This window comes from Lepus europaeus, chromosome 4 (assembly GCF_033115175.1).
Source record: "Lepus europaeus isolate LE1 chromosome 4, mLepTim1.pri, whole genome shotgun sequence".
In the NCBI taxonomy this organism is placed as follows: Eukaryota; Metazoa; Chordata; class Mammalia; order Lagomorpha; family Leporidae; genus Lepus; species Lepus europaeus.
The window spans coordinates 151,495,773-151,522,681 of NC_084830.1; the positions used below are offsets into that span (position 1 = coordinate 151,495,773).

Here is a 26,909-nt window from a genome sequence, read left to right on the forward strand (position 1 = left end):
ACAGAAGACCAACTCTATACTAAGTAAATATTTCAATAGTTTGCACCCACACAAACACACAAAGTATAAAGTACTTTTTGAAGACTAGTTGTACCATTAATTCTCATAGCACAACTCATTAAGGACAGAGGTCCTTCATGGAGAGCGAGTGCAAAGTGATTCCTGTTGTTGATTTAACAATTGACACTTTTTTTAAAGATTTTATTGATTATTTGAAAGGTAGAGTTACAGACAGAGGGAGAGACAGAGAGAAAGGTCTTCCTTCCGTTGGTTCACTCCCCAAATGGTCACAACGGCCAGAACTGTGCCAATCCAAAGCCAAGAGCCAGGTGCTTTTTCCCGGTCTCCCACAAGGGTGTGGAGGAGCCCAAGCACTTGGGCCATCTTCTACTGCTTTCCCAGGCCACAGCAGCGACCTGGATTGGAAGAGGAGCAGCTGGGACTAGAACCGGCACCCATATGGGATGCTGGCACTGCAGGCAGAGGATTAACTTACTACACCATGACACCAGCCCTGACACTCTTATGTATAACATCAGTGATCACCCAAGGCTTTTGTCATGAGCTGCCAAGGCTATGGAAGCCTTGTGAATTCACAAACTCCATCAGTATTTAGACAGGGCCATAAGCAAAGTCAAAGTTCTCTCCTGCCTTCAGAGAAAGGTACCTCCTTCTTTAATGGCCCTCTCTTTCCCCTGAGATCTCACTCACAGAGATCTTTCATGTAGGACATTTTTTGCCACAGTGTCTTGGTTTTCCATGCCTCAAATGCTCTCATGGGCTTTTTAGCCAGATCCGAATGCCTTAAGGGCTGATTCTGAGGCCAGAGTGCTGTTTATGGCGTTTTGTCATTCTATGAGTCTGATGTATGATCTGCTTCTCATGTTGGATCATACTCTGCTTTTTAATTCTATCGTTATTAGCAGACACTTGGTCTTATTTATGTGATCCCTTTGACATTTATTCCTATCTTTATGATAAGTTATGCACTTAAAATAATCATTTTAACTAATAAGATAACATTAGTACCTGCCAACTTAATAGGATTTGGAGTCCCATGGCAAGTTTTTAGCTTTACCCTTAGGGGTAAGTCCGTAGAATGTGTGCCAAACTGTACATCTCCTCTTGCTCTTACTCCCACTCTTTATTTTTTACAGGGATCAATTTTCAATTGGGTTTAAACACCTGAGAATAATTATGTGTTAACTAAAGAGTTCAACCAATGGTATTAAGTAGAAAAAAGAAAATAGTAAGAGAAATAAAATAGTAAGCTGTCCCTCAACAGTCAGGATAAGGGCTGATCAAGTCATTGCTTCTCATAGTGTCCATTTCACTTCTACGGGTTTCCTTTTAGATGCTCAGTTAGTTGTCACAGATCAGGGAGAACATATTATATTTGTCCCTTTGGGACTGGCTTATTTCACTCAGTATGATGCTGAAGGACTTCTGGTAACATGAAATGCATCATAGGAAGTCCACCTTCGATGTCAAGCAAAATCCCAATAGATTGAATCTTCACTCTGCACTTGCTTCAATATTTTTTAAAAGATATATTTATTTATTTTAAAGAATTAGAGAGAGGGAAAGAAAGAGAGAGGTCTTACGTCTGCTGGTTCATCCCCACAAATGGCCAAACAACCAGGGCTGAGCCAGGCTGAAGCCAGGAGCCAGGATCCCCATCCAGGTCTCCCACATGAGTGCAGGGGTCCAAGCACTTGGGCCCTCTTCCGTTGCCTTCCCAGGTGCATTAGCAGAGAGCCAGATTGGAAGTGGAGCAGCTGGGATTCAAACTGGTGCCCATATGAGCTGCTAGCACTGTAGATGGCGGCTTAACCCACCCTGCCACAGTGCCAGTCCCATCTCGCCTTAATATTCTATAGCAAGCTGGTTGACTTTGAGGATGCCTGTGGGTCAGTGGAAGGCAATGCAGCAACACATCTCACGAGTCCTCATGCCTGTGTTTTCACACAGCAGGGGGTCACTCAGGGAGGCCCTGGTCACCCGAGCCTGGTGGAATGTGGAGCTCGGACACTGGCCCCCAAAAAGGCTGAACTGGTCTCCATGAAGCAGGAAGAGGAAAGCTCCAGGGTTCATTCCCAAATAATCCAGCAGCTGACTATGCTGATGTGTGGGGTAACACACCTGGAGAGCTGATACTGGGTTGCTTGTGAAGAGGAAGGTGAGATACAGCTTGGAAACGAATCCCAAGTCAGCTTCGTCCCTAGTAGGCATTGCTTGCTAGTTGATAGAGAATGTGCGTGAGGGTAGACAGAACGGAAGCTCCCAGTTCTTAGAGTGTCTTCAGCTCTCACTGTCTCTGAGACGTTCTTCTCTTGTGTGCTCAGCTCTTCTTGCCAACGTGCCGCCCTCCACACCTGTTCTTATGCATCTAGGCAGGTAGCTGTTTGATGGACCCTGGGCACACTGAATATCAGTTGAAGAGCATTCTTATATTTTCTATTTATGAGTAATGTCCCATGAATGTCTCATTCTGTTTTTCCTGATCCTACCTGTCTTTGTAACCTGATATTTAAACTTTTCAAATGTGCCTCATTGTTTCTGAGCCCCCATAATTCACCTGTGTAGCGCTGCACACCCTGATGCCCCCACCCCAACCCTGCCTGGCAGGGCTCTGTGCATAGGAGCCTCTTATTATTTACAAGTATAATTCAGCTGTCGCTGTGTCTTTGAACGCATAGGTTTGTCATGGGATTTTTAATTGCCATTTTCATCTATATAATTAAAATTAAATGAAAAAAATGGATAGCCTCCAAAATCTGAATTAATTTCAAGAGTACTTCTTGAGGGGAAAAATGTGCAAATATGATAATTGTTCCTTGATTTGCCTTCAGCAGAACTAGGGGATTGTACCTGGCTGAAGAGAAAATACAGTAATTTTAAATGGGGGGAAAAATAAGAGACTCATTGCATGCTTCCGATCCCTCTCGTGTTGTGAATCAGAATTCATAATATGCATGGGGCATGGTAAATAACTGACTATAACTTTAAACGGGTGCGCTGGGAGTGTGCTAGTGGAACTCTGCAGATCCAGCCTGCCTGTGCTGCTCTGGCTTCGCCCTCCCTGCGGCCCCTTTGGTGTTTTCATGTAGCACAGGAAAACGCCATCACCCCCTCCCCCCACCATGAAAGTCTCTTTCATGCTCAGAAACAGGCATCTCACCTGCTTCCTGCGCTAAGAGTGCCAGTGAGCACAGAACAGAAAATAATGAGACAACAAAAACGACAAGTATTTTTAAAAATTCCTTGGGCCACCCAGTGTTGCCCTCGCCACGCCCATGGGACGCTGATGGACATGTTTATGAAGATGGGGACAGCCACTTAATGACAAACTCTGCTCTACATAATGAGGTCGGTGAGGCATCCAGAACAGAAGTGTGTGATTTGGAAGCGTGGGTCTGTAAGCACAGCCCTGCCGTGGCTGTTCGGGTTTAATGAAGCAGCTGCTTCGCCAGCACACACTCTCAGCACATTGCCTCCTTGGTGTGTTTTTGAAAACTTCAGTGTTGCTGGTAATCATATGCCAGCAATCTCCTCAGAGAGCCTTTGTGTCCCGTTCTCAGAAGAAATATGCTGCTTTTACATGTTTTGAAATTAGTCACTTGCTCCATTTTCCCTGTAAAGGAAGGTCACTCTGGTTTCCTACCTCCCATGTTGTCTCCAAGCCTTCGAGGCTCTGAGTCAGTTCATCAGCCACGCAGTGCACTGTCTGCTTGTGATGGGCCTGAAGAGCCAGGGAAATGACCAAAGAGTCTTCCTGTTCTCGGGACTGTTCTTAGACTTCAAAGTCTGAGCATCTAACTCAGAGGAGAAAGCTTCTAGCCAAGCCTTTGCTGCCATCTTTTCCCACCTCAGTCACTGACTGACTCACATTGTCCATTCATTGGTCTCATTAGAAATGCTTGCTCTAAGTAGGCAGCTCCTCCAGGCAGGCTAAAGTTCATTTCAGAGATCCTTTTTGAAGCAGATTCCCTCCTATAAAACTCAAATCAGGCTTCTGAATCCTAGGCCAGTGAGCAGTGCAGAACCCTGTGGGAACGTAAGGACTTCTGGCCATCCGTGGAACCACTGTTGCTTTCCTCCAATGTGGGGCATTGAGCAGTTACCCCTGAATTAGCAAGGGCACAGTTGGCTTTGGGGAGGTGCAGGTTCTCCAGCTCTATCACACAGAGACAGCCTGGAGACTGCTCTGCACTGTTCTCTGAACGTCAAGGATTCTTCTCCTTGGGGAACGTCAAGGAGACTTTGAGATGGCTAGCCCCTGTACCATGGAAGCTTCCTGGGAATAGCAGATAAATTCACAGATACTTTTTAAAAATGTGCTTCAGTGGGCAAAAGTATTGAATAAATGCATTTACTTCTTTGCTTTGTTGACATCTCCAGAGCTTGAGACACACAGAATCCCTCCAGGACGACCCCAAGAGCCCTCTAGTACTTTGCTCCTTCTTCCTCTAACTTAAATCTTAACTGTGGCAAGACCACTTAACCTGGGTGATACAAAAAGTTCATGGAGAGTGGACAGTATGTTGCGGCAAGTTGAACTGCCCCTTGGGATGCCTACATCCCGTATCAGAGTGCCTGTTACAGTCTCAGCTGCTCCTCTTCCAATCCAGCTCTCTGCTAATTCACCTGGGAAGCAGCAGATGGCTCAAGTACTTGAATTCCTATCACCCACGTGAGAGACCCAGATGCAGTTCCTGACTCCTAGGTTTGACTTGGCCCAGCCCCGGCTGTTGTGGCCATTTGGGGAAGAGGTGGAGGGAAAATCTCTCTCTCTCTCTCTCTCTCTCTCTCTCTCTCTCTCTCTTGCTTTCTCGCTTTCTCTGTCTCTCTGCTTTTCAAATAAATTAACAGAGGCCATCTTGAGAGTGGCTTATGTTTTACATTCAGTATTTAGCGCATGCTAGGTTCCTTAGAATAATGGCAGTTGCTGTTAAAAATAGACCCAAGCACCTTTAGCATCATGGCAATTTTTCATCATATATGAGGGCACATCACAAAATTCATGGAAAAACAGAACTTCAAGAAAAGTTTCTTTTGGTGAAAAAAAGAATGAAATCCATGCATAGTTTTTGCATAATGTTAATTTTCCATGAACTATCAGGAGAGCCTGCTGTCTTTCTAAAGGTTTTCATGGAAAACTGACCCCTGAATTCCAGTTCTGAAGGAAGCAGGGCTGGGGGACTAAGAAGTCCTTCTGTGTGTGGGTCCACCAGCCATGGGGAAGGTAGTTTTAAACAGACAGAGATGCAGCCCTGGCTAAGAAAGGAGTGGGAGCCAAGGTCAGCGTAATAATGGAGCGCAGGCTTACATGTGCATCACACGCTGCAGCTCCCGAAGCACGTTCACCTATTTCCTCTTGTCCTGGGCCTCACAGCCAGGGAAGTGGCTCCGGAAGGATGGTACCCTAACTTCCAACATCCAGGAAATCCCAGGAACACCTCAGAAGCTGTGTGACTTAAGCTAGTAAGTTCTGATCCAGGGTGCAGGATTCAGTGTTGGGCCTCTAAGAGCTGGGTTTTGCCCCAGCTCCACAGTCCTCCTGCACGCTCAGACGGCTTCAGAGGTGAGCAGAACACAATTCTCCCCATCCCCCACGTCCTGAGAACGCATCCTGTTGATGCCCACCGTGTTCCCATGGAAATCACCTGCCAGTGGCAGCCTGTTCCAGAAACACAGCCGCGATTCTCTGCAGCCTGGTTGGAGCTCCTTCCTGCTTTTGTGAAACCTGCACTCTGTCCTTTGCAGGGGTCACAGTTTAACAGACAAGCCTTGTTATCTTAACAATTCTCTAATCAGACTCTCATTTATTTAGCCAACCCCTCTGTTTTCACTGTCTCCCTCTTGTCCACCCACTCCTGGTTTTCCCACTGTGGGCAGCTGAGTTTGTCCAGTGCCAAATTATGCTTTATTCACAGCCAGAGAAAGAAATTGTACAAGGTGTCAAGCCTTGCCAAGAAAGGACCTGTCCTAGCAGTGCCATTTGGGGTTCAAGCTTACACATACCAGGGCACTGCTCTGATGGGAAAGGCGTTCCCCAGTCCACCCAAGTATTCTCTCTGGGATTTCTCAAGACAGAAGCAGAAAGCAGTCAAATGGTGCTTGAAATTTTGCAGAAACAGCAGTGGGAGACCAGCATTGGGGTGCAGACTGAAAGTTCAGCCCTTTCTAGCGTTCACGGGAACAGCCTGCTGTTTTCCCAGGTGCCTCTGAATGAGACAGGAAAGTGCAGTGGGCCATTTGTCACTGCCCCAGGTGCAACATGCAAGTGACAACTGGTGCATTCAGCCTGCCCCGTGCCTGCATCCAGGCCTCTCGCCTTCCCTTTCCCTGACACCAGGGCAGGATCAGCTCCCTTCCCTTCTCCTCCACACAAATAGGTGAGTAGATCTGTTGTTCTGGGACTGGAGCCAGTCAGCCATGCCCTCCATGGTCAAGGGTACTCATGCTCTGTGTAATCCCTCTCACCCTGTTTTTAATTCAAGGCATGGTCTTTTGTTTTGTTTTCTGGACTGGCAGGACTCAGTAGCAGCATGCCAGTGTCAGTAGCTCAAGGTTAGTCTGCAGTTTGGTGTACAGAAGGTAGGCTGGTACGTTCTTCAGGGAGCGCTGGCCTGGAATATCCTTTTAGCAAGGTCCTAAGTTAGGTGAGAGCTTAGAGGGTCTTGAGTACGGGGTTCTGCAGAAATGGCACAAGAGAAAGAGCCAGGCCTTGCTTACAGGAGAAGGCAAGGTTGGGGTGCCAAAAGGTTCCTTTAGCAGCTGAACTCCATACCCAGCACCCACCGCAAATTAAATGAACTGACCACATGGCCGATTGTGTCCCCTTTGCCAGTGAGAAGCAAAGGAAATAAAGTATTTCATTCAGAAGAGAAGCTATGGATAGAAAATGAGTGTAAGGGAAAATGCTTCCAAGATATATTTTTAAGGGTATTTCATTGTGGATTTAGGTCACATAGTTAGAGCTATCTCCTTTGACAAGGACTTAATCTAGGTTACAGGTTCGTGCACTCAGGGATTTTTAGGTACCCAAGTGACAGGCCCTTCCCTAAAGGGGAGTCTACCTCACCACAGCCGAGGGTCCCGCTGACACAATCTGTGCACCTCCCCCTCCCCCTCCGGTTCTGTCAAGCGTCAAGAGGAGTGTTTGGCCCTCTGAGCTGCAGTTATGCAAATCCCGAAAATAGACTCTCGGAGTACACCCAGACATAATGATTCCATGCGGCGAGAAGGTCACTGTGTCTGCTTTTCCTGCCAACACACCCTGGCTCTTAATCTATGGCTGCCTTGTGAAGCCAGAGAGCCGTGCCAGGAAGTCACACTCAGTGACTGTGAGGCATCATGAGAATTTCAAGTCACGTCAATGGGGCTTTGTACAAGCAGGCCAGGCAATGGGAATCGTACAGTTTTAGGAGAGGATGGTCTTATAACATCCTTTTGTACTTTGGCCTGAGACCCACCATAGAGCAGTTTAAAATAAAACAAAATGAACAAACAAAAAAACTATCTGGTCCCAGCCACAAATCAACTCCACCCTCCCAATCAATCCTGCCAAAAAAAAAAAAAAAAAAAAAAGCAGAAAGACATCCACCCCCAAAATTTACTGTGGTTATGTGGTTACCCAAGTGGCAGGATTATAAGTAAGTTTTCTTATTTCCTTTGTGCTTTTCTGTACTTTCTGTAACATTTGTGTCTTGCTTTTGGAGTATTTGAAAAAACAACAAACTCTATTTAAAAATCAAAAAACTATACCCTCTACCAGTTGTTTGAGTGTATTCCTTGAATGTTTAGGGCTGATTTCATGGAGGGGGTGTCCTCTGCCTGTGCCCCCACCGCAAACCTCAGCTGAGGACTGAGGTCTACTCCCCCCCGTCCAGAGAGCTGCTGGGAGTGAGCAGGTGCAGAACACAAGATGTCTCAGGGCAGCCAAGGAGGATGGGACAGAGAAGCTGCTGGGCCAAGACAGATGCCACAGCCACAAGGAGGGATGATGTTCCCATCCAATTGTTCCGGGCAAGTCAAGCCTGCCGGCATGTGCTTGTCAGGAGGGGAGCTGTCAGCTCAAGTTCATTTGGAAACACTGTGTTCTTGCCCTGACAATGTGCAGTAGATTCACATTGTTCTGGAAGCTGGGAGGGTCCTATCTTCCAGACCTGTAAGGATCAAGTAAAATGTAATGAGCGGCCAGCACCGAGGCTCGATAGGCTAATCCTCTGCCTGCGGCGCTGGCACACCAGGTTCTAGTCCCAGTCAGGGCGCCGGATTCTGTCCCGGTTGCTCCTCTTCCAGTCCAGCTCTCTGCTGTGGCCCGGGAGTGCAGTGGAGGATGGCCCAAATGCTTGGGCCCTGCGCCCGCATGGGAGACCAGGAGAGGCAGGCTCCTGGCTTCGGATCAGTGCAGTATGCCGGCCGCAGCAGCCATTGGGGGGTGAACCAATGGAAAAGGAGGACCTTTCTCTCTGTCTCTCTCTCACTGTCCACTCTGCCTGTCAAAAAAAAAAAAAAAATGTAATGAGCAAAGGTGAGGATCTGGGAGGACACAGTCCTGGAGGGTTGGGATTGGGGAGTGAGGCCCTGGCCACCCAGGTTTGTTGTTGAGATGATCTCTGACTGTCAACCAATCTGCTGAGCCCAGGCTGTGTTGGGGGTGAGGCTGGCAGAAGGGCCCGTCATGCACAGGGACTCAGTGTCACGTGACCTTCAGACCAAATTCATCCCACAGGTCTCTGTGAAAGTTTCCATGTCTTACATATCTTGTACTGACCTGTTATTAGATGCATGGGGCTCATCAATCCAATGGATCTGAGTGCTTTGAATGTGAGGTCAGCTGTACACAGATCAGGACACAAATTCCTCAGTTTCTGTGACTGGGACTGTGTCAGGGATGTCAGGCCTGTATTACCACTGGGTTGTTTTTATTGGTAACAGAGAGCTTGCTTGTCATCCTCTTTCTTGTGCTTTTTCTGTGTGTCCTTGTGATAATTCCTGTGTCCTGGGGTCTTGGGTACTACCCCAATAAACAAAACTTCACTGCTAATGTACTTACTTTCATGTCCATTAGAGAAAAATAAACAAGCTCTTCAAAGTCTTCATTTCATGAAGCCCTTTGCTTAAAACAAGGCTAAAATAGTTAGGTTTTTAGAAAGTTAATTTTCAAGATATATTAAGTAGACAGTTTGTATTATAGAACACAAATTAGGCAAAACACAGAAAGGCAGAACAGTAATGGAAGGACTCTCGTTTGCAAATATTGCTCTTGGAGCATGCTTCTTGGCCAAATTCATTTTTTTCTCCTTTCTGTCTCTCTTTTTAATCCTGGTATCTCGGAATGAAACTGCATGGAGAATAAATTGCTTGCAAGAAGAAATAGTTGCGAAGGGTTTTAATAATGATTCTAGTAACTTTTAGAGTGTCAACAAAGACTTATTGCTTTCCTGGTGCAGAGCAGGAGGGCGGCCTATCTTCTCTTCAGATCTGAGCTCTAGAGCCATCCTTCCATCCTCTCGTGGAAACCAGGGCTCCTGTTTATATGCCCTGATGTGATTGCTGTCATGTTCATAAGTGTCCTGCTATTGCTTGTGGGCCGTGTGGGTGTGTGTGTGTATGTGTTTGTGTGCATGCCTGCACGCTTGTATTAAATGGTAACAAGTCACCTTCTTAGACTACCCTGTTATTTGTATTAAATAAGAATGCCCGTGATTCTCCATTTTGTATTAACTGTCCAGCCCAAGTAAACTGTTTCTGATCTCTCTTAGATGGAAATCCTGCATGAACGTGGAAGCCATTAGCAGAGTAATTGCTGTGTGTTACCATGACAACCAGCCGCTGCAGTCACCTGCCCGAAGTCCTGCCAGACTGCACCAGCTCAGCTGCACCCGTGGTGAAGACCGTGGAGGACTGTGGCAGCCTTGTGAATGGGCAGCCACAGTATGTCATGCAAGTTTCAGCCAAGGACGGGCAGCTGCTGTCAACAGTAGTGCGGACTCTTGCCACACAGAGGTAGTACCACCATTAAAATCAATGGGTCTGTGATTGATCCAGAGAACCCTTACTCAGAAGGAAGGTACTAGAGGGAACACAGTTTGTGCTCAGGTCTTTGTGTCAGGTGAGCAGAGGTACTGGAAAAAAAGTGGACGCTGCCCAAGTTCTGTCATCACCATTTCTATAGCAATAGGGCACAAAAGCTAAAATTCACCCTGTCCAGTGTTCGGCTTCAAATCCCACTTGCAGAGAGCAAAGCAGAGAAGGGTCTCACAAGATGTGGGGTTACGGGCTTTACGTTTGTTATTTTCACATTGCCATGGTGAGTAAGGTCTTCCTTTCTCTGGGAGCTAACAAAAGTAGCCCTCTCCTAGAATAGAGTGAAGAAGGCCTCGGATTTCAGAGGACTGAGCCTAAGTGATTGGATTTGTAGGCAGAACTTTTGAAGGGCCTTTCCTGGGGTGCATGCTGATGGCCTGATAGACACACTGTCCAGGGCCCCTTGTTGGGTGAGTCCCTTTTCACAGCTGGGGTCCTCTCCTGTTGTCTGCCCCATATGGCCGCCATCCATGGCCCTTCACACATACACAGTCCTGTAAAGTTACTACTGCTACAGTCTCCCAGCTTTTCCTCCCACAGCATGAACCAAAGCAAGGGTGAAGACTCTGGGCAGTGCAGAGACTGCTCCTTGAGGCTGGCACTTTGTCTTTGGGGGTCTCCTCCTGTGTTCTTGTTGCCCAGCAGCAAATGGGAGCTGCAGGCTGCCAGGCCAGCAGGTGCACCTTGGCTTCTCCAGAATTTCTCAGAATGGGTCCGTGGGACTTTTGACTGGCAAATGTAAACTGAGTTTAGGCATCACACTGGACCCCTAGGGTCAGATCTGTCACTCTTGACCCTTAACCACTTACCTCCATCTGAGTGACTCATCAAACTCTCTGGTCCAGGCACACAGCCATGCACACATCTGCAGTGGGTCTACTGGTGACCACCCTGCCTAGACACAGTAGCCCACGGATGTGGACTCACATTCCCCACACCTCTGGTGAGCATTGACCATAGGCCTCTGTTCAAAACTCGTGTGGCCGTCTCAAAGGAAAGAAATAGGAAATAGTATAATATAATTTGTCCACCTTTCAGAGAACTCCTATCAATTGGTTAGAACTCAGAACACCATGAGATGGTGAGCATCACTGGCTCTCTGTGAATTAAGTCTGGGCCACTTGAGTATGCACCAGTCCCCCTTGTGGCCATCATCACCTCCATGGATTAGGAAGAGGAAGCTGTGTTGAAATGACTGAAGCTCTGAACCCAACTGTGTGTGTGTGTGTGCGGATATGTGCATGCATGTGTACGTGTGCATAAATGGGTGTGTGCCATGTTTTCCTGCCATGGAAGCAATGTAAACCAGAAAGTCTCTGAGTCTCTCATGCACATGGCTTCATATGAATAAAGGAAGCCAGGAATCAAGAGAAGAAAAAAGTCACCTCCAACAGCTTTCTTTTCCTGTCCCTGAGCACAGAAATTAGAGTGGGGTGAGGTAGGGGAGGTCTTTGGTACAAATACGAGAGAGTCCTTTCTTTTTTAAGCCCCCTTTCAGCTTTTGCTCATTGCCAGGATTGTTCTTAGAAAGGTGTGTAAGAAACAGCAGTGTTTCCATGGCTGTTTCCATCTGGACCAAAGATGGCTTTGAAGAGGATGATACAGCCTGGGCCTGGACCACTGTCACCTCTGGCAACTGTGGGAGGGCAGGTAGAGAGGATGATTGCAAGTTTGTCACATGTCATAATGACATATTTTAAAATCCAGTGCCAGTGAAAACAGCACAAGTTAGAGAAGGGGTGGGCCTCTCCCACTACACAGCACCCATTGAGAAATGAGCCCTCATAGTCTAATGCATCTATTGGCTACTGGCTTCCACGTTGGGCCATGTTGTTTGATTTTCCTTTCCCTGATGACTGTTGCCAAAAATGACAAAGCTACCTTTTTTTTTTTTTTTTTTTTTTTTTGACAGGCAGTTAGAGAGAGAGACAGACAGACAGAAAGGTCTTCCTTCCGTTGGTTCAACCCCCAAAATGGCTGCTACAGCCAGCGCTGCACTGATCTGAAGCCAGGAGCCAGGTGCTTCCTCCTGGTCTCCCATGCGAGTGCAGGACCCAAGCACATGGGCCATCCTCCACTGCCTTCCTGGGCCACAGCAGAGAGCTGGACTGGAAGAGGAGCAACTGGGACAGAACCAGCGCCCCAACCGGGACTAGTACCCGGAGTACCGGTGCCACAGGCAGAGGATTAGTCTAGTGAGCCATGGCACCAGCCAACAAAGCTAACATTAACTAGGCATTTCCTGTGTTCCTTTTCTAAGCTTCAAATTTGAGTATCGCTTCTCATCCTCCCAGTCATCATTTAAGGAAGGCACCATTCTTTGCTGCTCATCTTAGGAAGCAAGAGAATAGGACACAGGGAGGCTAGCACAGGAAATTACTTGCCCACAGTTAGCTGGTTGGGAAGCAGCAGAGCTGGGACAGAGCCCAGGCAGCTGGATTCTGGAGTGCGTACCATGAACCCCTAACCATTCTATGCTGCCTTCACGAGAACTGCAGAGTGGTTTCTCCACATTAAATGCAGAACTTGAGACAGAGACCACCTGGATAAGACATATTTGTGACTCCCTTCCAGTTTAATGTCTCTGGCATCCCAGAGAACAGCCTACAAAAATTCAGAAGCCATCCTGCACCCAGGCCTGGACGCTGGCGCAGACTGCAGTTCTGCACAGCAGCTTCAGGATTGGTAGCCGGCTCACCTCCTTCCTCTCCTTTTCCTGCCCTATTGAAAGATGAGAGAAAAGGAACCTCTGAATATACAAAATCTTTCCTTGGCCTGGTTCACAAGTTGCAATTTGTCTAGAAACTACAATTGGTGTCATTTCAGAACAATCTCTTTTCTTAATGATAAAGGATGGTTTTTATTTCTTGATTACAGTTTGCCTGAACTACATCTATGTTCAAGGCAAAAATAACGTATTGCTCATTTTCACTCATTCCTGGTCCTGGGCCAAACCTGACCTCTTTGCTATTGGTCATCTTCTAGTCTTAGTACCGGCAAAAGTGGATGATGGCCTGAGTGCTTCTGAATATTGGAGGCCATTGGCCCCACTGCCAAGGTCAAGTGTGAGTCTTGAAACAAGTGTCTGTTCTGAGCAGCTGCTGCTAGGGAGGCCCAAGGACACAGCGAGAAAGCCATTTGCGTGGTGGTGTTTTCCAGCCAGTGATGAGCTGGTGCCCTTCTTCTCTTGCAGCCCTTTCAATGATCGGCCAATGTGCAGGATCTGCCACGAGGGCAGCAGCCAAGAGGACTTGCTCTCTCCGTGCGAGTGCACAGGGACCTTGGGGACAATTCATCGGAGCTGCCTGGAGCACTGGCTGTCATCCTCAAACACCAGCTACTGTGAACTCTGCCACTTCAGGTTTGCAGTGGAGCGCAAACCCAGGCCGTTAGTGGAGGTCAGTAAGTGGGGCACGTCCTGAAAACTTAGCTCTAATGAGCAAACGATGTCTGCTTTCATGCTCACAATCACAAACCCGTTGTGGCTTCACTGAAGCACGGCAATGGCTGTGTGTGTGTGTGTGTGTGTCTCAGAGAGGTACCAACAGACGACACAAAGTGGGACAGTTTACCAGCTCACTGGGAGCCCAGGAGAAGGATGCCCTCCACAATGGTGGAGCCAAAAAGGAAGAAGTCAGGAGAAGGAAAAAGTGCAAGTCCCTGCAAAGTGGAACAAACAAATCATACACTTTACACTTTGCACATCATCTGCCCAGCTGAAGCAACAGAAAAATGGGCCTTTGGGTTGCCTGTTCTGAGAGATCTTCATGCATAGCTTACTGGAGGTAACCCAGCCTGCCTGGAGTCTGTGTTCTGTGACCTTGGATAAGTTACTCCTCCTCTCAGAACTACCCTGGGGATTAAAGGAGCTGTTTACAAAACACTTAGAAGAATGCAGATTCATTCCTATGTGTTTCTGAATCAAGATCTCTCTCTCCAGGAATTTATGCACAAACATTTTCAGCTAATAACCTAGTACTGAGTTTATTTTCTTAAAGATGATGCTGTCAGCACCCCCCTCTGTTAAAATGGCAGGACATTCTGTTTTGTGTTTTAGACCAAGGGTCTGGTCTGATATTAGCAGAGGAGTTAGAACGGGAAAATCATTAGGAGCAGGCATTTGGCATAGTGGCTCAGGGCACCCAAATACCATATCAGTGTAAATGCCTGAGCCAAGGCCCAGCTTCTCTGCTTCCTGCTGATGTGCCTTCTGGGAGGCAGCAGATGATGTCTCAAGTACTTGGGACCCAGCCACCCTCACAGGAGACCCTGAAGGAGTTCATGGCTCCTGGCATTGACCTGGCCCAACCTGGCTTTGTGGTCATTTAGGGAGTAACACAGCAGATGTAAGATCTCTGTCTCTCTGTCTCTGCCTGTCATATAACGTGTGAATAAATTAACATTTGTTTTACAAATAAAAAATCATTAGACTATTTCTGCCTACTCTCTAACCCCAAAATTCTACTAGTCAACTAAAAATTGGATGTTGACAACCACAAGTATTGCAGTATATTAGGAGCCAAAGCTAGCTGGAAGGCATCAAGACGTGTGTATAATCTGGACCTACTGATAGCCTTCTCCTAATTTCAGCAGTAACCCAGTAAAATCCTAGAATTACAACTAGAACTGGCACCCAGAAAACCCTTCTTGGAAACCACTTAATAAGCACATGGTGCTGAGAAACTGAAGGCCTTGCAGATTTCTCTCTCTCCCTCTCTCTCTCTCTATCCCGGTTTTGGCCTTGAAAATTTAATGAGGCCTGCAACCAGGGCCTGTTTTAGCTGTGACTTACTTGCCAATTGGCACAAGATGTATTTGACTTGCCCCAGTAGACTGTGCTTGCATTAAGATCTGGATCAGGTGACCGCTCCCTTTTAGCCATCTTGCCGCTTGCCATCCACTCTCAGAAATTCCTCTTTGTAGAGTGCCTGTCAGGGATGTGGCCTTGGGCCAGATTCAGTGAGATTTAACATTCCTAAACTTCTCTGTAGAGGGAAGGGGGCGGAATAGAATAAAACAATAAACAAAGGAGATGGAAATTTCTCAGGCCCAGTGGCAACAATTAAAAAAAAAAATCTACTTCTACTTTCTAGAAACTTTCTGGAATCTTCCCAAGCAGATAGGAAGGCGTCTCCCAGGGAGCTGGCATCCTGGAGGGAGGAAGCCCTGCCAGTGGAAGGCTTTACTTGCACCTCCCTGTTAGAAAGAAGTTTACTTGGTAAAAACCCAGTGGGTGTGTCCATGATGAGTAACAAAGGAGAGTATGTGTGGCGCACACATGTCAAACACCTTTGAACTCCTGGGTAAAATGCCAAATATGCTGACTCACCCGAGGAAAATTTTCAAACTCAGAGTGGGTGACATGGCCCCACACACTGGGGTCTTCAGAGTTGCTGATGTGGGTCGCAGACTGCAGAGTCCTGGCAACTATCGCTAAACAAGGAAATGAGTTAAATGACCTTGAGAACAAGTGAAGTGCTCTCAAAGATTTAAGACCTTGCCTACACAACCTTCACCCAAACGGTCACCAGTGGTGAAATTCTCATTGCACAAATGGAATGTGACAAATTTCCGAGTTAATGATGATTGAACAAGTTGAAAGTGAAAGGCAAGCCCTCCCAAGCTGGGGGAAGCCAGCCGTTTGATCATCCCAGGGCAGAATGAACTTGGTGTTTGACCACAAGCAATAAAAAGTTGTCTTTGGTTTCTCAGCTGGAGGACAAATGAGAACCAGGTGCGGGCAGATTGGTAAACAAATGACATTGCTAATTGATGTTTCCCTCCTCTCAAAGGACAGGCTCATTCATAGTAAGCATCACTTCTGGCTGTTTCCACACAAGATCAACATGCGTCTGTTTTTAGTACCAGCAAAGCCTGCTTATCTGTGTTGAGGAGGACGTATATTGTTAGTGGATTTTGCATTTTTCCTCTTTTAATTGCTTTAATCATTACTTTGTCTACCAGTTGAATCTGCTTTCTCATTAAAGCAAGAAAATTCCATAACATTTCACTCCAAAATCCATGTGATAGCAACAGCTGTTGTTGCTAGAGGAAGCAGTTTAAAAAGTCATTTGTAGGTGTTATTTGTACACATCTGCACACTCACCAGAGCTGAGATGACTTTTCACACCTGAGACTTCCGCTTTCCAGTGAACATCTTGGGCTTTGATTGAGCTTCCTGGCCATCCTAAGAACACCTCCTCCTCACTTCCTGTGCCCGCTGCAACCAGCAGTTGGTTGCTTGTTGCTAACTGGTCAGGAACCCAGAACTGTTGCAGATACACAAGGTGCTACACAAAGGAAGATTTCTACTTGTAACAGCGCATTCCATGGCTGGTTTTTCTCAGAAGCTCCAAACGAGGCAGCCCCTGCCAACTTTGCCACTGACATCTGTGTGGCCTGGCTCAGTTTCTCTGAGCTTCACCATGGAAAGTGGTGAGAAGTTGCTCCCTCTCCATGACATCTCTTTCAATCTCAGTAAGGTTAGAAGTTCTTAGGCAAAATAACCCATTCTACCTTTCAAGCATGTCCATTGTATGGTATGTAACCGATACATTGATTTTTTGTGTATGTCCATCTGTCTACTTACCTATATAGCCAGACTAAACCTTTTAGTCTCTTTTGGTAGATGCACTACAAATTAGTCCCCTGGGTGTGTTTTGGATGCAAAGGAAGCCAGTAGAACAAGACCTGGTTCCAGCCCAGGAAAGCTACCGCGCTGTCATCTGGTTTAGTTAGACGTGGATGAGCTTCCATTGTAGCCCAGTGAATGCAAATGTCATAAGGTCTGTGTCCAGTCATGCAGGATTGGAAAGCATTTAAGACCTGTATAGCAAAAAGGAAGAGCAGATGTGCCATCCCTGCATCTCGTCTCTCCACTGTGAGTGCATCTCATGAAGTCAGTGTGGTTTGGGGTTGATGGTGGAACACGTATGGGCTGGCAATTTGTAAGATGCATTATCCTCAAGAATACTGGCCCAGTAGAACATAGTAAATTGATATCCACCAACCATAAAAGGATTCACTGAATGACCAGCCTGGCTGGTTTTATGGTCTTCTTCCTGCTCTTTATAGTTTTCCTCATTTCTCTCTGTAACTTGAACTCTGATACCAGTCTTCTATAACGAAGGGCAAAATACAGCAAACCAATAAAAAGTCCATGATTTTCTCCCCCAAGTCTGAGCCCTGACGCTAGACTATTGCCATCCCTGCGTTTCTCATTAACCAGTTTGCCAAGAAAGCCCACCTCACTAGGTACAGGGCATGCTTGTAAAATCATTTTCCAGAGAGGGAATACTTACTGCAAGGCTTTCCTAAGACGTGCATCTGTAACATCCACCCTTGCCCAGAAAACTCATGAAGTTGTAGATCAGCTGAACAGTTTTGTGATTAAAATAAAAACCTCCAGGAAACAGAGAAAATCTGGAGGAAAGGCTTCGGGGAATCTGATCTCCCTCCGATCAGGGAGACTTGGTGATTTTTCACAGAAGGGCCGATTAAGTTTCTGGATTCCTGTTCCCTTTACACAAACCCAGCTGATTGATAAGAATTGTCTGAACAATTTAAAAGCTGTTCCCCATGAGGCAGAGGTTTAACTAAATTGAAACTGAGGATGTTTTCACACATACCCGTTACCCAGAATAATGGGATGTAAAGCTAGGGAGATAAGGATTAAGGATTTTTTTTTTTTTGAACTCTTTTTTTCTTTTTTTTAAGTCACTAGAGGAAAATGGTTTTAAAGTGTGCCTTGGATTCAGCATAATCTTAAGCAACACCGCAGCAAGAAACTACACCCAGGCACAGAGAAATGTTTTCTATCTTGGTACTTGCTATTTAATAGATTCAAGATTTCATTTAACTCTAATACCTATAATGTGTATACATATATTTTTTTGAATCAAACTTTAAGAGTGACATTTCTGGGCTCTTTTTGGTAGGGTTTCTTTTGATTTTTCATATTCATTTAGGTGGAAACATGAACTTATTTCGGAGCATTGGCCTTCATCGGCAAACTGTTGCAGTATGAGTTAATCGGAGAATGAGCCACAAGGGATAAGAACTGGTCCAAGGAGCCTCACGGGCAAAAGGGCCACCATTCTGTTACTCATCGGAAGGCAATCACACTCCTGTCTTCATCCCCACCCATGAGTGCAGCCAGTGGGAAGGGTGCCTGGGCCCCAGTCACCACAGGGCATGGTGCGTCTTTCTGGTTCAGTGCCTTTTGAACTTAAGGAGTTTGAATGGCTCTGGGTGGGACATGTGGTCCCCATTTCCTCTGGCCTCACCTTTGACACACACACAAGCACACACACGCACACATAGTTCTCTTCACTACCTCGTGTTGCCTGCCTCCCGTGTGCATTTGAGATCCCAGGAGTGGGCAGTTTCTCTCACCCTTGAAATGGCTCTCCAATACTAAGTGCATTTTCTTCTGTGGCACCTTCTTTGAGAGTATTACAGACTGAACCTCATCGTCTCGTTCATGTGGGCCCCACCTTACAAGGGAGCTGAAACGGTTGGTTCAGAGTCACATGGCAAATGGACCTGTGAGAGGCAGTGTGCCAGCGTGGTACACTGTTGTAATTCCTCACCCTTAAGTGTGCTTTGGTGTTGGCCAACCAGTCCCTTGACTTGTGACAGGGTCGCTGAGTGGGCCTTCCTTCAGACCACCCTGCCCGCATGTGGGCGGTGGCACCGTCCTTTGTGCCAGCCCTTGAGATAACATGTTTGATGCTGAGTCCCAGCAAAGCCTGAACCTCTGGTTGTTTAGTCTTGAATTTTTGTCTTGCTTTTGGTGGCTAATTTGGCAGTCGCTTTGTTACTTAAAGCTTAGTTACAAGAAAGCTGTTTTAAGGTATCTATTAAATTCACAGCTTGCTTCATTAAAAATCAATTCATTAAAAAAGCAAGCCAACCGAAGTGTTCACATGGCCACACCAGATGGAAGTGAGCTAACTGCTTGGAGCCTGTTTCCAGCCCATCCTCTGCTGGTGCAGGATTCGTTTGGAGGCAAAATCTACTTCCATGCATAAAAAGAATTTCATGAGCAGACTCTATTATTTTAAATTGTGCTGACACTTGCAGTGAACTTGGGTTGAAATCCACATTCTCAAGGGCACCTCTTTGCATGTGAGTAGCTGCTCCCTCTCTCTCCCCATCTGAGGACTTCTGTGGGCAGAGACACAAAACACCATGAACCCTTGCGCACTTTTTAATTTTAATTTTCCTATGCTTTAAAATATTCAGAGGTGAACCAAGAATAATACAACAAACAGGTGTGTATCCACTACCTAGAGTTAACAGGCATTTTGTTTTCAAAGCGGCAGCCTCTCAGGGTCAGAGAGAAAATGTCTTCGCTAACTGGTCCTTAGGTATCCTCACTAGGAGAGGAAATTCGGCCAGGTTTTCCTTAAGCACATCTGGGCTGAGAATAAGAGAAAGTCAACAAAATGAGACAGATAATCTTGAAAGATTCCAGACCCTTTTAGCCAACTCCAAATGTTAGAACAAATAGAATAGCGAGTGGGCTCATGTCTCCTGAGTTCAAGGTTATTCCGTAGCAGCTGGGTGGTGGAAGTGACGGTGTTCCTGGACCACTGAAGGGAGAGTGCCGTAAGCAGGGTCAGAGAGGAGCTCCAAAGGGTCACTAAGTGACTCCAGCTGGGAGTCGTCTTCCTCCTGAGTCCTGCTGAAATGACAAGGCACAGCTAATTCCCAGGAGTGGTCCCGGAAGGCTTCAAGACGCCAGGTGGAACCGAAGGGAGCCGCAGGTTGCAGGAGCCCAGATGCGGATCTCAGTGGCGGAGCTGCAGAGCATGCAGTGCTGCTCCCTGCTGAGGCTGCCCCCAGCCCTCCTGTGCTGCCTCAGTTTTAAAGTGTCAGGAACCGACTTCAAATCCACAGAAAGAGTGCACAGTTTGACATAAATAATGCTGTGAAATATTGTGAGTGAGACAGACTCATGGTTAAAGCTGCTTAACAATCAGTTGTATACAAATGAGCAAAATGGAGCAATTTCTTGGATTAAGCAATGGGAGACCAGTGCATCTTTATTCTCTGGGTGCTGCCTGCTGCTCCCACTTGTGCTAAGAACTTCCTTTTCCAGAATAGGCATGGACTTTGACTCTAATCCAGCGGCATTAATTTATTTTGGGTCATCTCTTTTTATCTTTAACTTGTTCACACCCAAAAAGGTTTTTCTTCTTAAATGAATCTTACCTGTTTTCTAGATAGAGGGAAGAGATTTCATGCTGTGTAGTTTATATGATCATCTCACTTCTGTGTTCAGCTATTCTTATCATAGCAAAGGTGCTTTCCCATCTTGTAGATAAGCTGTGACTCGGGCATGATGTCAGTCTTCAGAGATCTTAAATATTTTCAGTCTCAGGCTGCCAAGTGGAGAAGGCAGAATCCAAAGTCTACATTCCTTGCACCATACCTGGCATCATGGCCCATTAGAGCTATCATAACCAAATATCATAAACTGGGTGACTTAGAAACAACAGACTACTTCCCACCATTCTGGAATGGGGGAAATCGAAGACCAGGGTGCCAGTCTGACCAGGTTCTTGTAGGGGTCCTCTTGCATGTTGTACACTGCCAACTTCTCACTGTCCTCACGGGGCACTGATTCCAGTCATGAGGGCTCCATCCTCATGAGCCAATCACCTCCCAAAGAGCCCTTCCTCCTAACACCGTCACCTTGATGGTTAGGATCCATGTATGAATTTGATGAATTTGAGAGACAAAAACATTCAGACCAGAGCACATGGTTCTTCCTGGCTCTAAAGTGCTTCCCTTTACTCATTGACACACTTGTGCACACCTGCAGCTTATGGCTTCTTTACCAATACCCAGCCATTCCAAGGGACTAAGTATACCACTGAAGGCAGAGGATAAGAAAAACTATGAAATCCCTGCTCTCCTTTTGACATTGAATTTGTCTACTGAACCCAGAGGTGTTAGGGAGGAGGGGCAGATAGACAGGCAGCTCACAGAAGGCCTATAGGATGGTGAAATTACTGTCTACTCCATACAACAGCACAGTGATGGATGTCACACATTTGTCCAAACCCACAGAGTGCACAGCACCCAGAGTGAGTCTTCATGGAAGCTGTGGACTTTGGATCACAAAGATATATAAGGATCATTCGTTGTAACAAATGTACCTCTGTGGTGAGGGATGTTGACAGGGAAGGGGGTGGACAGAGTACATGGGCGCTCCCTGTGCTTGTCATTCAGTTTTGCTGTGAACCAAAAACTGCTCTAAAAATATCAAGTCTGTCTTAAAAGGAGGGAGGTGGGCATTGTGGCATAGTAGGTTAAGCTTCTGCCCGCAGCGCCATATCCTATATACAGCGCCGTATCCTATATGGGCACTGGTTCATGCTCTTCCTCTGATCCAGCTCTCTGCTGTGGCCTGGGAAAGCAGTAGAAAATGGTCCAAGTGCTTGGGCCCCTGCACCCATGTGGGAGACCTGGAAGAAGATCCTGGCTCCTGGCTTTGGCTGGGTCCAGCTCTAGCTGTTGTGGCCATTTGGGAAGTGAACCAGCAGATCAAAGACCCTTCTCTCTGTCTCTCCTTCTCTGTGTCTGTAACTCTACCTCTCAAATAAATCTTTAACCAAAAAAAAAAAAAAAATAGTCCAAGCTGTGCCAGATTCAGTGCTGCGATAGCAGTGAGGCCCTTTCTTCTCTGTGTCTTTGTAGACTCCAGTCTGGTTGAGAGGCAAAGCTTTTTGATGACACCATCCTGTCAGATGCCAGAAAATCATTCTTCATTTCCAGGGGCCTTTACATAGCCTTTCTTTTTCTCTTATCTAGTTACTCTTTCTCTGCATTTCATGTCTTCCTTTCTGCCTAGTCATGATGTTACCAGTTTTCCCTGAGGTTTCTCCTAAGGAAGAGATGTTATTTGGAAGCCTGGTAAAGTCAAAATGGTTAAGAGCCTGTCCCCTCTTTCATGTGTGATTGTGAAGGTCAAGGGCAGGGTGGCTGTCCAGTGTTACACACATTTCCTTAAAGATGACCATCGAGGGGATTCAGATTGGCACCTGTTCTGCAACCCACGAAAGACATCACTGGTTTTCTCAAATTGTTTGAATAATTGCTGTGATTCTTTGCTTTACTTGTTTTTTACAGGTGCAACAGATTTGGGTTAAAATTTAAAAAAAGAAAAAAGACCCCTATCAGGTCTTCGGGTCTTCAGGGTTTGCTTTCCTCCTCCATTTTTTGCTGAACGTAGATTTCTGTGCCAAACCTCCTCAGTACCTATTTCCATTCTTGGAGAATTAGGGGCCCTGTGAGATTGTCTGACTGTTTGCACTCCATTGTTAGGAAGTTAGAGGGATAGAACTACCCTGTGCTGGAAGGTTATGTTGTGCTTATATAACACAGAAGTTTTTAGTTTGGAGTCCTGAAAACCAGGTTTATTTCTTAGATGTGCCATTTGTGAAAATGCATAAAGATCTGTTTGTGAAGGCGGAGGTTAGATTAAAAGAAGATGACAAAGTATTTTCTACTCGGTATTTTATCGCTGTTCACCTACAGTGATGCTGTGAGGTTCAGAATCTTTGAGGGCTCCAAGGGGAAATGGCTAGTATAGCTTAAGGGTCATGCTGAGCTGGAGAAGCAGAAGGAATGTTATAAAATAGAATTTATAGGCATTTAAGGGCTTCTATCTGGGAAAAATCAGTAAAAGTGGAAGAGTGGGGAAAACGTTCACCACCCTAGGAAATAACACAGCCCTTCCCGACAATCCACCTCCTTCCAGTCTGGGTCTTTGCATTGTGCACCTTCTGGAGGGGAAGGGGACATGAGAGATAGAAATAATAAATGGCTCTAACATTTTTTTCTAAACGCTGGCTCATCTGCCTAAAATCTATGACTTCAGTGCCGAAACCCAGAAGTCATTCATTTATCAAAATATACACGTTTTCAACTGTTTATAAGACATACCTGATAGATATGTGAAAAATCACCCTGTTGGATGAAGACATGGTGAGGCAAGAGGAAATACCTAAGATACATAAAACACTAAAATACATAAGAGAATTTATGCAGGAGGGAGGGTTTCTTTAGGGAAATCTACAGGATACTTCAGATTTGAAAAAAAAAAAAAGCAGGTATTTTAACAGCTTTATTGAGATGTAACTCACAAGCCATCAGTGCACCATTTAATGTTTACAGCTAGGTGGCTTTTAGTATATCCGGGAAGTGTCTGCACCATCACCACTCAATTTTAGAACAAATCATCACCCCAAAAGAAACCTCACACACCTCAGCTTCGCTCTCTCATGCTTCCACCCTGACCCTGCCCCAGCACTCAGCAGCCAGCAATGTAATTTGCATCTCTGAATTTGCCTGTTCTGTGCACTTCCTATAAATGGAATCCTACAGTACATGGTCCTTTGTGATTGGCTTCCTTCACTTGACAATCCGGTCTCAGATTTTATAGAAAATATGTCTTATCCTTCCTTGCTATGCTGTGCTTTTTAGTTCTGATTCTTCCTCTGTATCCACCTTAGTACTCACATGCATACCTCACATACCCCTACCTAGAGCTTCAGCCGGGGCCCCTGCTCTAGACACCTCCATGCTTCCCACCATCTCAGTTTGAGAAATAAGGATATTGGCACAGAGATGTTGATGGCTTCTCCCCCTGGCAAGTGTGGCTGTCTCCCTATCACAGTTTGTGAGGAAGCCTTGTTCATTTTTTAGTCTCTTATTTTATGGAAATCATTTGTACATCGATTTTTTTTATGTTTTCTGAATCTTTGCCATCCTTGGTCAGAGTCTGTTCTTTCCTCCAAGCCCATTAATTTAATTGGTTGCTTTTTTGATTGTGCTGACCGTATGTCATCTAAGTCACATACGTGTTTTTAGATGGCACAATCTGTGCCCTAGGTTGGTTATTTTTATTTTATGGAAAGGAGTGGTCAGAGTCTCAGGAGAAATAATGGATCTCAGAAGGTAGTAAATCTGACTATCCATGTTCTTTGAAATCCTCAAACCTTGGTTGGTTCAGACCAAAGGAGAGTCCTAAAGACAGTTTAGGGAAATGTTGGAACAGTGCTTCTTGCTCTTTCATGGGATATATTTGGGAACCTGATAAAAGATTGCACTCTCTCCCCTGAGGTGCACAAATGTCCAGTGTTTAAGTATCATTTCAAAGAGGTTGTGGGTTCTCTGAAGTCATACACTCGTCAAGGACCCTTCACAGAGCTGCTTAAGCTACATGGGAACCAGCAGGGATTTTGCGAAAGTGTCTCCTGTACCCTTAAAATGTCTTGCTTGTGAGAAGTAAAAGCAGCTGCACATTCTCCCTTCCTCGAGAGGGCCACATCCTGTGTCCTTATACAGCAGTGCATGTGAGCTGCTGGTCCTAAAGGGAGAGCTGGTGACGATCGTGCACATGTAGAGACTCGGTTACTCATCACTTCATGTCCTCCATGGTACAGCAGGGGTGGGGCGGCAGGGTACGTGTCTCAGGATCACTCAGGCTAAAATTGTGTGTCACCCTGCTGGAACGGGGCCTTCCCCCAGACAGCATCTGTGGTCAGGCAGCCGGACCCTGCTGTGAATGCCTCTCCCAGATGTCATGACCTCCTGTCACTTGAGCAGTCACCCCCTACCCCAGGAGAATGTCTTCTGTGAGGACAACACTATGAGTTTTGTAGCTAAGTGGTCTCCAGTGAACGTTGTCAAGGGAACTAAAGCCATCAAAATGGAAAGCGTCAACCTTCCGTCTGGCACAGTGGCCTGTCTTCACCAGGTCTTCTGTTACTCTGGGCACCACCCTGATGAGGGATATCCAGAAAGGGCAGACATGTGCGGAGACCTGGAGAGAATGTGGGGGACTTTGATCTTGAGATGAGGAGGTCAGTGAGAGGCGTGTCCATGTGAACCTGGAGTGCATAGCACGTTCCCAATTACCTGAGTGATGGGGGCCCCTGTGAAATCACAGCACCAGCACCACTGCTCATGAACATGAGCCACTGCCTCAGGTGCAACCCTGAGAAGTACCAGGCCCGCTGGTTGCTAGGTTATATCTGCTGTCAGCCAAGTCAGCCAGGCCCTCCCACATGTCGAGGGCCTTTTTGGCAGCAAATCTTTGGACTGTAGGAACCATGAACCAAAAGGTCCCCCTATTCTCATGACTCTTCCTTCTAACAAATTTCCTCCTTTTCCAAAATGGTCCCACTCTTGTTAGGTTGGGAGTGCGTGGTGAGGCTATGTCCCCGTCCTCCATTTATGCGTGTGTTGTATTTCACTGAAATCCCTCCACCACATCCTGCGTGGGCACTCACACTCTCGCTGCATGAGGGACACAGGTTTCTGAAGCATGGTCCCGCTCTGGATTTTTTTGCCTCTCCACCTATTCCTTTGAACACCTCCGTTGATCAGAATAGGAACTTATTATGCACGTTTGTGTTGCCCTATTCTCAGCTTTTGTCTAGTGCTCCAACTGGGGCTCTTACTTGGTACACTGTCCTGGTACCTTTTATCCGTGATCCTGCACTTCTGGTGGGAGGAATTACTCACACGTTCAGATACCATGCTCCCACAGCATGAATGATGGTGACCTCACAGTGTAGATGGGTCAAGGACAGTGAGAGCCAAGGTGAGGCAGGATCCTGGGAATAGGAGCTGCCATGTGTGTTCCTAAAATGCTGCACAGTAGGAATCCTTTGTTCCCCAGATAATAAGGCCTATTTTGGACCCTGTGCTTTTCAATATCAGTTTCTTTGAGAAATTTCTGTCTTCTTTTCTGTCCTCTTGGTTCATTTCCTTATGTTTCTATCTCTACATTGATCCACACATGGCACATAATTCTGCAGTGTTTTCTCACAGAGACAAGCAGCCTTTATTTGGCTGTGAGCATGTGTACGTGGTCATGATCTAAAATAGAGTAATGGTTCCCATTCTGCTGATATCTGAGGTTGCAACTGACTAAGTGAAATTATTTTGTCATCTAATCCTACTGTGTACTAATTTGAGTTTTGGAAAATTTCGATCCATTGGTATGAGTGTGTGTAGTGTTTGTTCAAATGATGCTGGAGGCAAATGATAATGTCCCAGACACAAATTCAGTATTCATATGCATTATAGCCCATTCATTGATTTGTTGGACTAAATCCTCTAGAGTATTTTGAATATGACTTAAACTTCAACCAAATAGAGCTGTGAATCCCAGAATAACTGCCCCACATATATATGTAACAGAAAACTACTGTGTTAGATCAGAAGATTCCAGGTAAATGTTCTTATGAGTGTGTGCAAATGGCCTTATTATATATTTCATTTCTATTCATTTGATATCTACCCAGAACTATCCTTTAGTTTGGGAAGATTTGTTTGTCTTCAGAATGTTCACAGAAATGTGTATTATTTAAAAAAAAATGCATATATTTCAAAAAATTTTCGTATCAAAATAAGTGTATTTTTAAATTAAGTTTTCCTGTAAACTTTTTGAAGTACCTTCGTATGTATCAAGCACAGGTCAGATATTCTGGGAAAGGGGGATGTGCCTGCAGCCAAGCCAGGAGAACGTCCAGTGCTGAGTCTGCCTCCCTGCTGGAGAGGAAGACAAAGAATAAGCCCGCGAATGAATGAGCAGACTGGGGTGGGGGGTCAGAGTCCCCTGGAGCAGGCTGTCGTGGTCTAGAATGGGGAGGAGCAGAGTGTGCGCGTGTGGTGGTTTGTGAAGGCCACCTGCAGAAGGGCTGCTCAAGCAGAACTGGGACCCAGGGGAAGGCACCCTGCAGGGAACAGAGTTGTGGAGGCTCTGAGGGAGGAAGCAACTCTGTTTC

General features: G+C 46.0%; 1 protein-coding gene across 2 annotated transcripts in view; it reads left to right on the plus strand.

Annotated features, from left to right (window-relative positions):
* MARCHF3 (membrane associated ring-CH-type finger 3) overlaps window positions 1-26,909 on the plus strand; it is a 155,246-nt gene that overhangs the window by 110,611 nt on the left and 17,726 nt on the right. For both annotated transcript variants that reach the window (XM_062189234.1, XM_062189235.1), the window contains exons 2-3: window positions 9,774-10,017; window positions 13,292-13,496. In XM_062189234.1, the coding sequence (XP_062045218.1) occupies window positions 9,830-10,017; window positions 13,292-13,496 (393 nt within the window). In that variant the 5' untranslated portion in view covers window positions 9,774-9,829. The remainder of the gene's footprint in view (window positions 1-9,773; window positions 10,018-13,291; window positions 13,497-26,909) is intronic.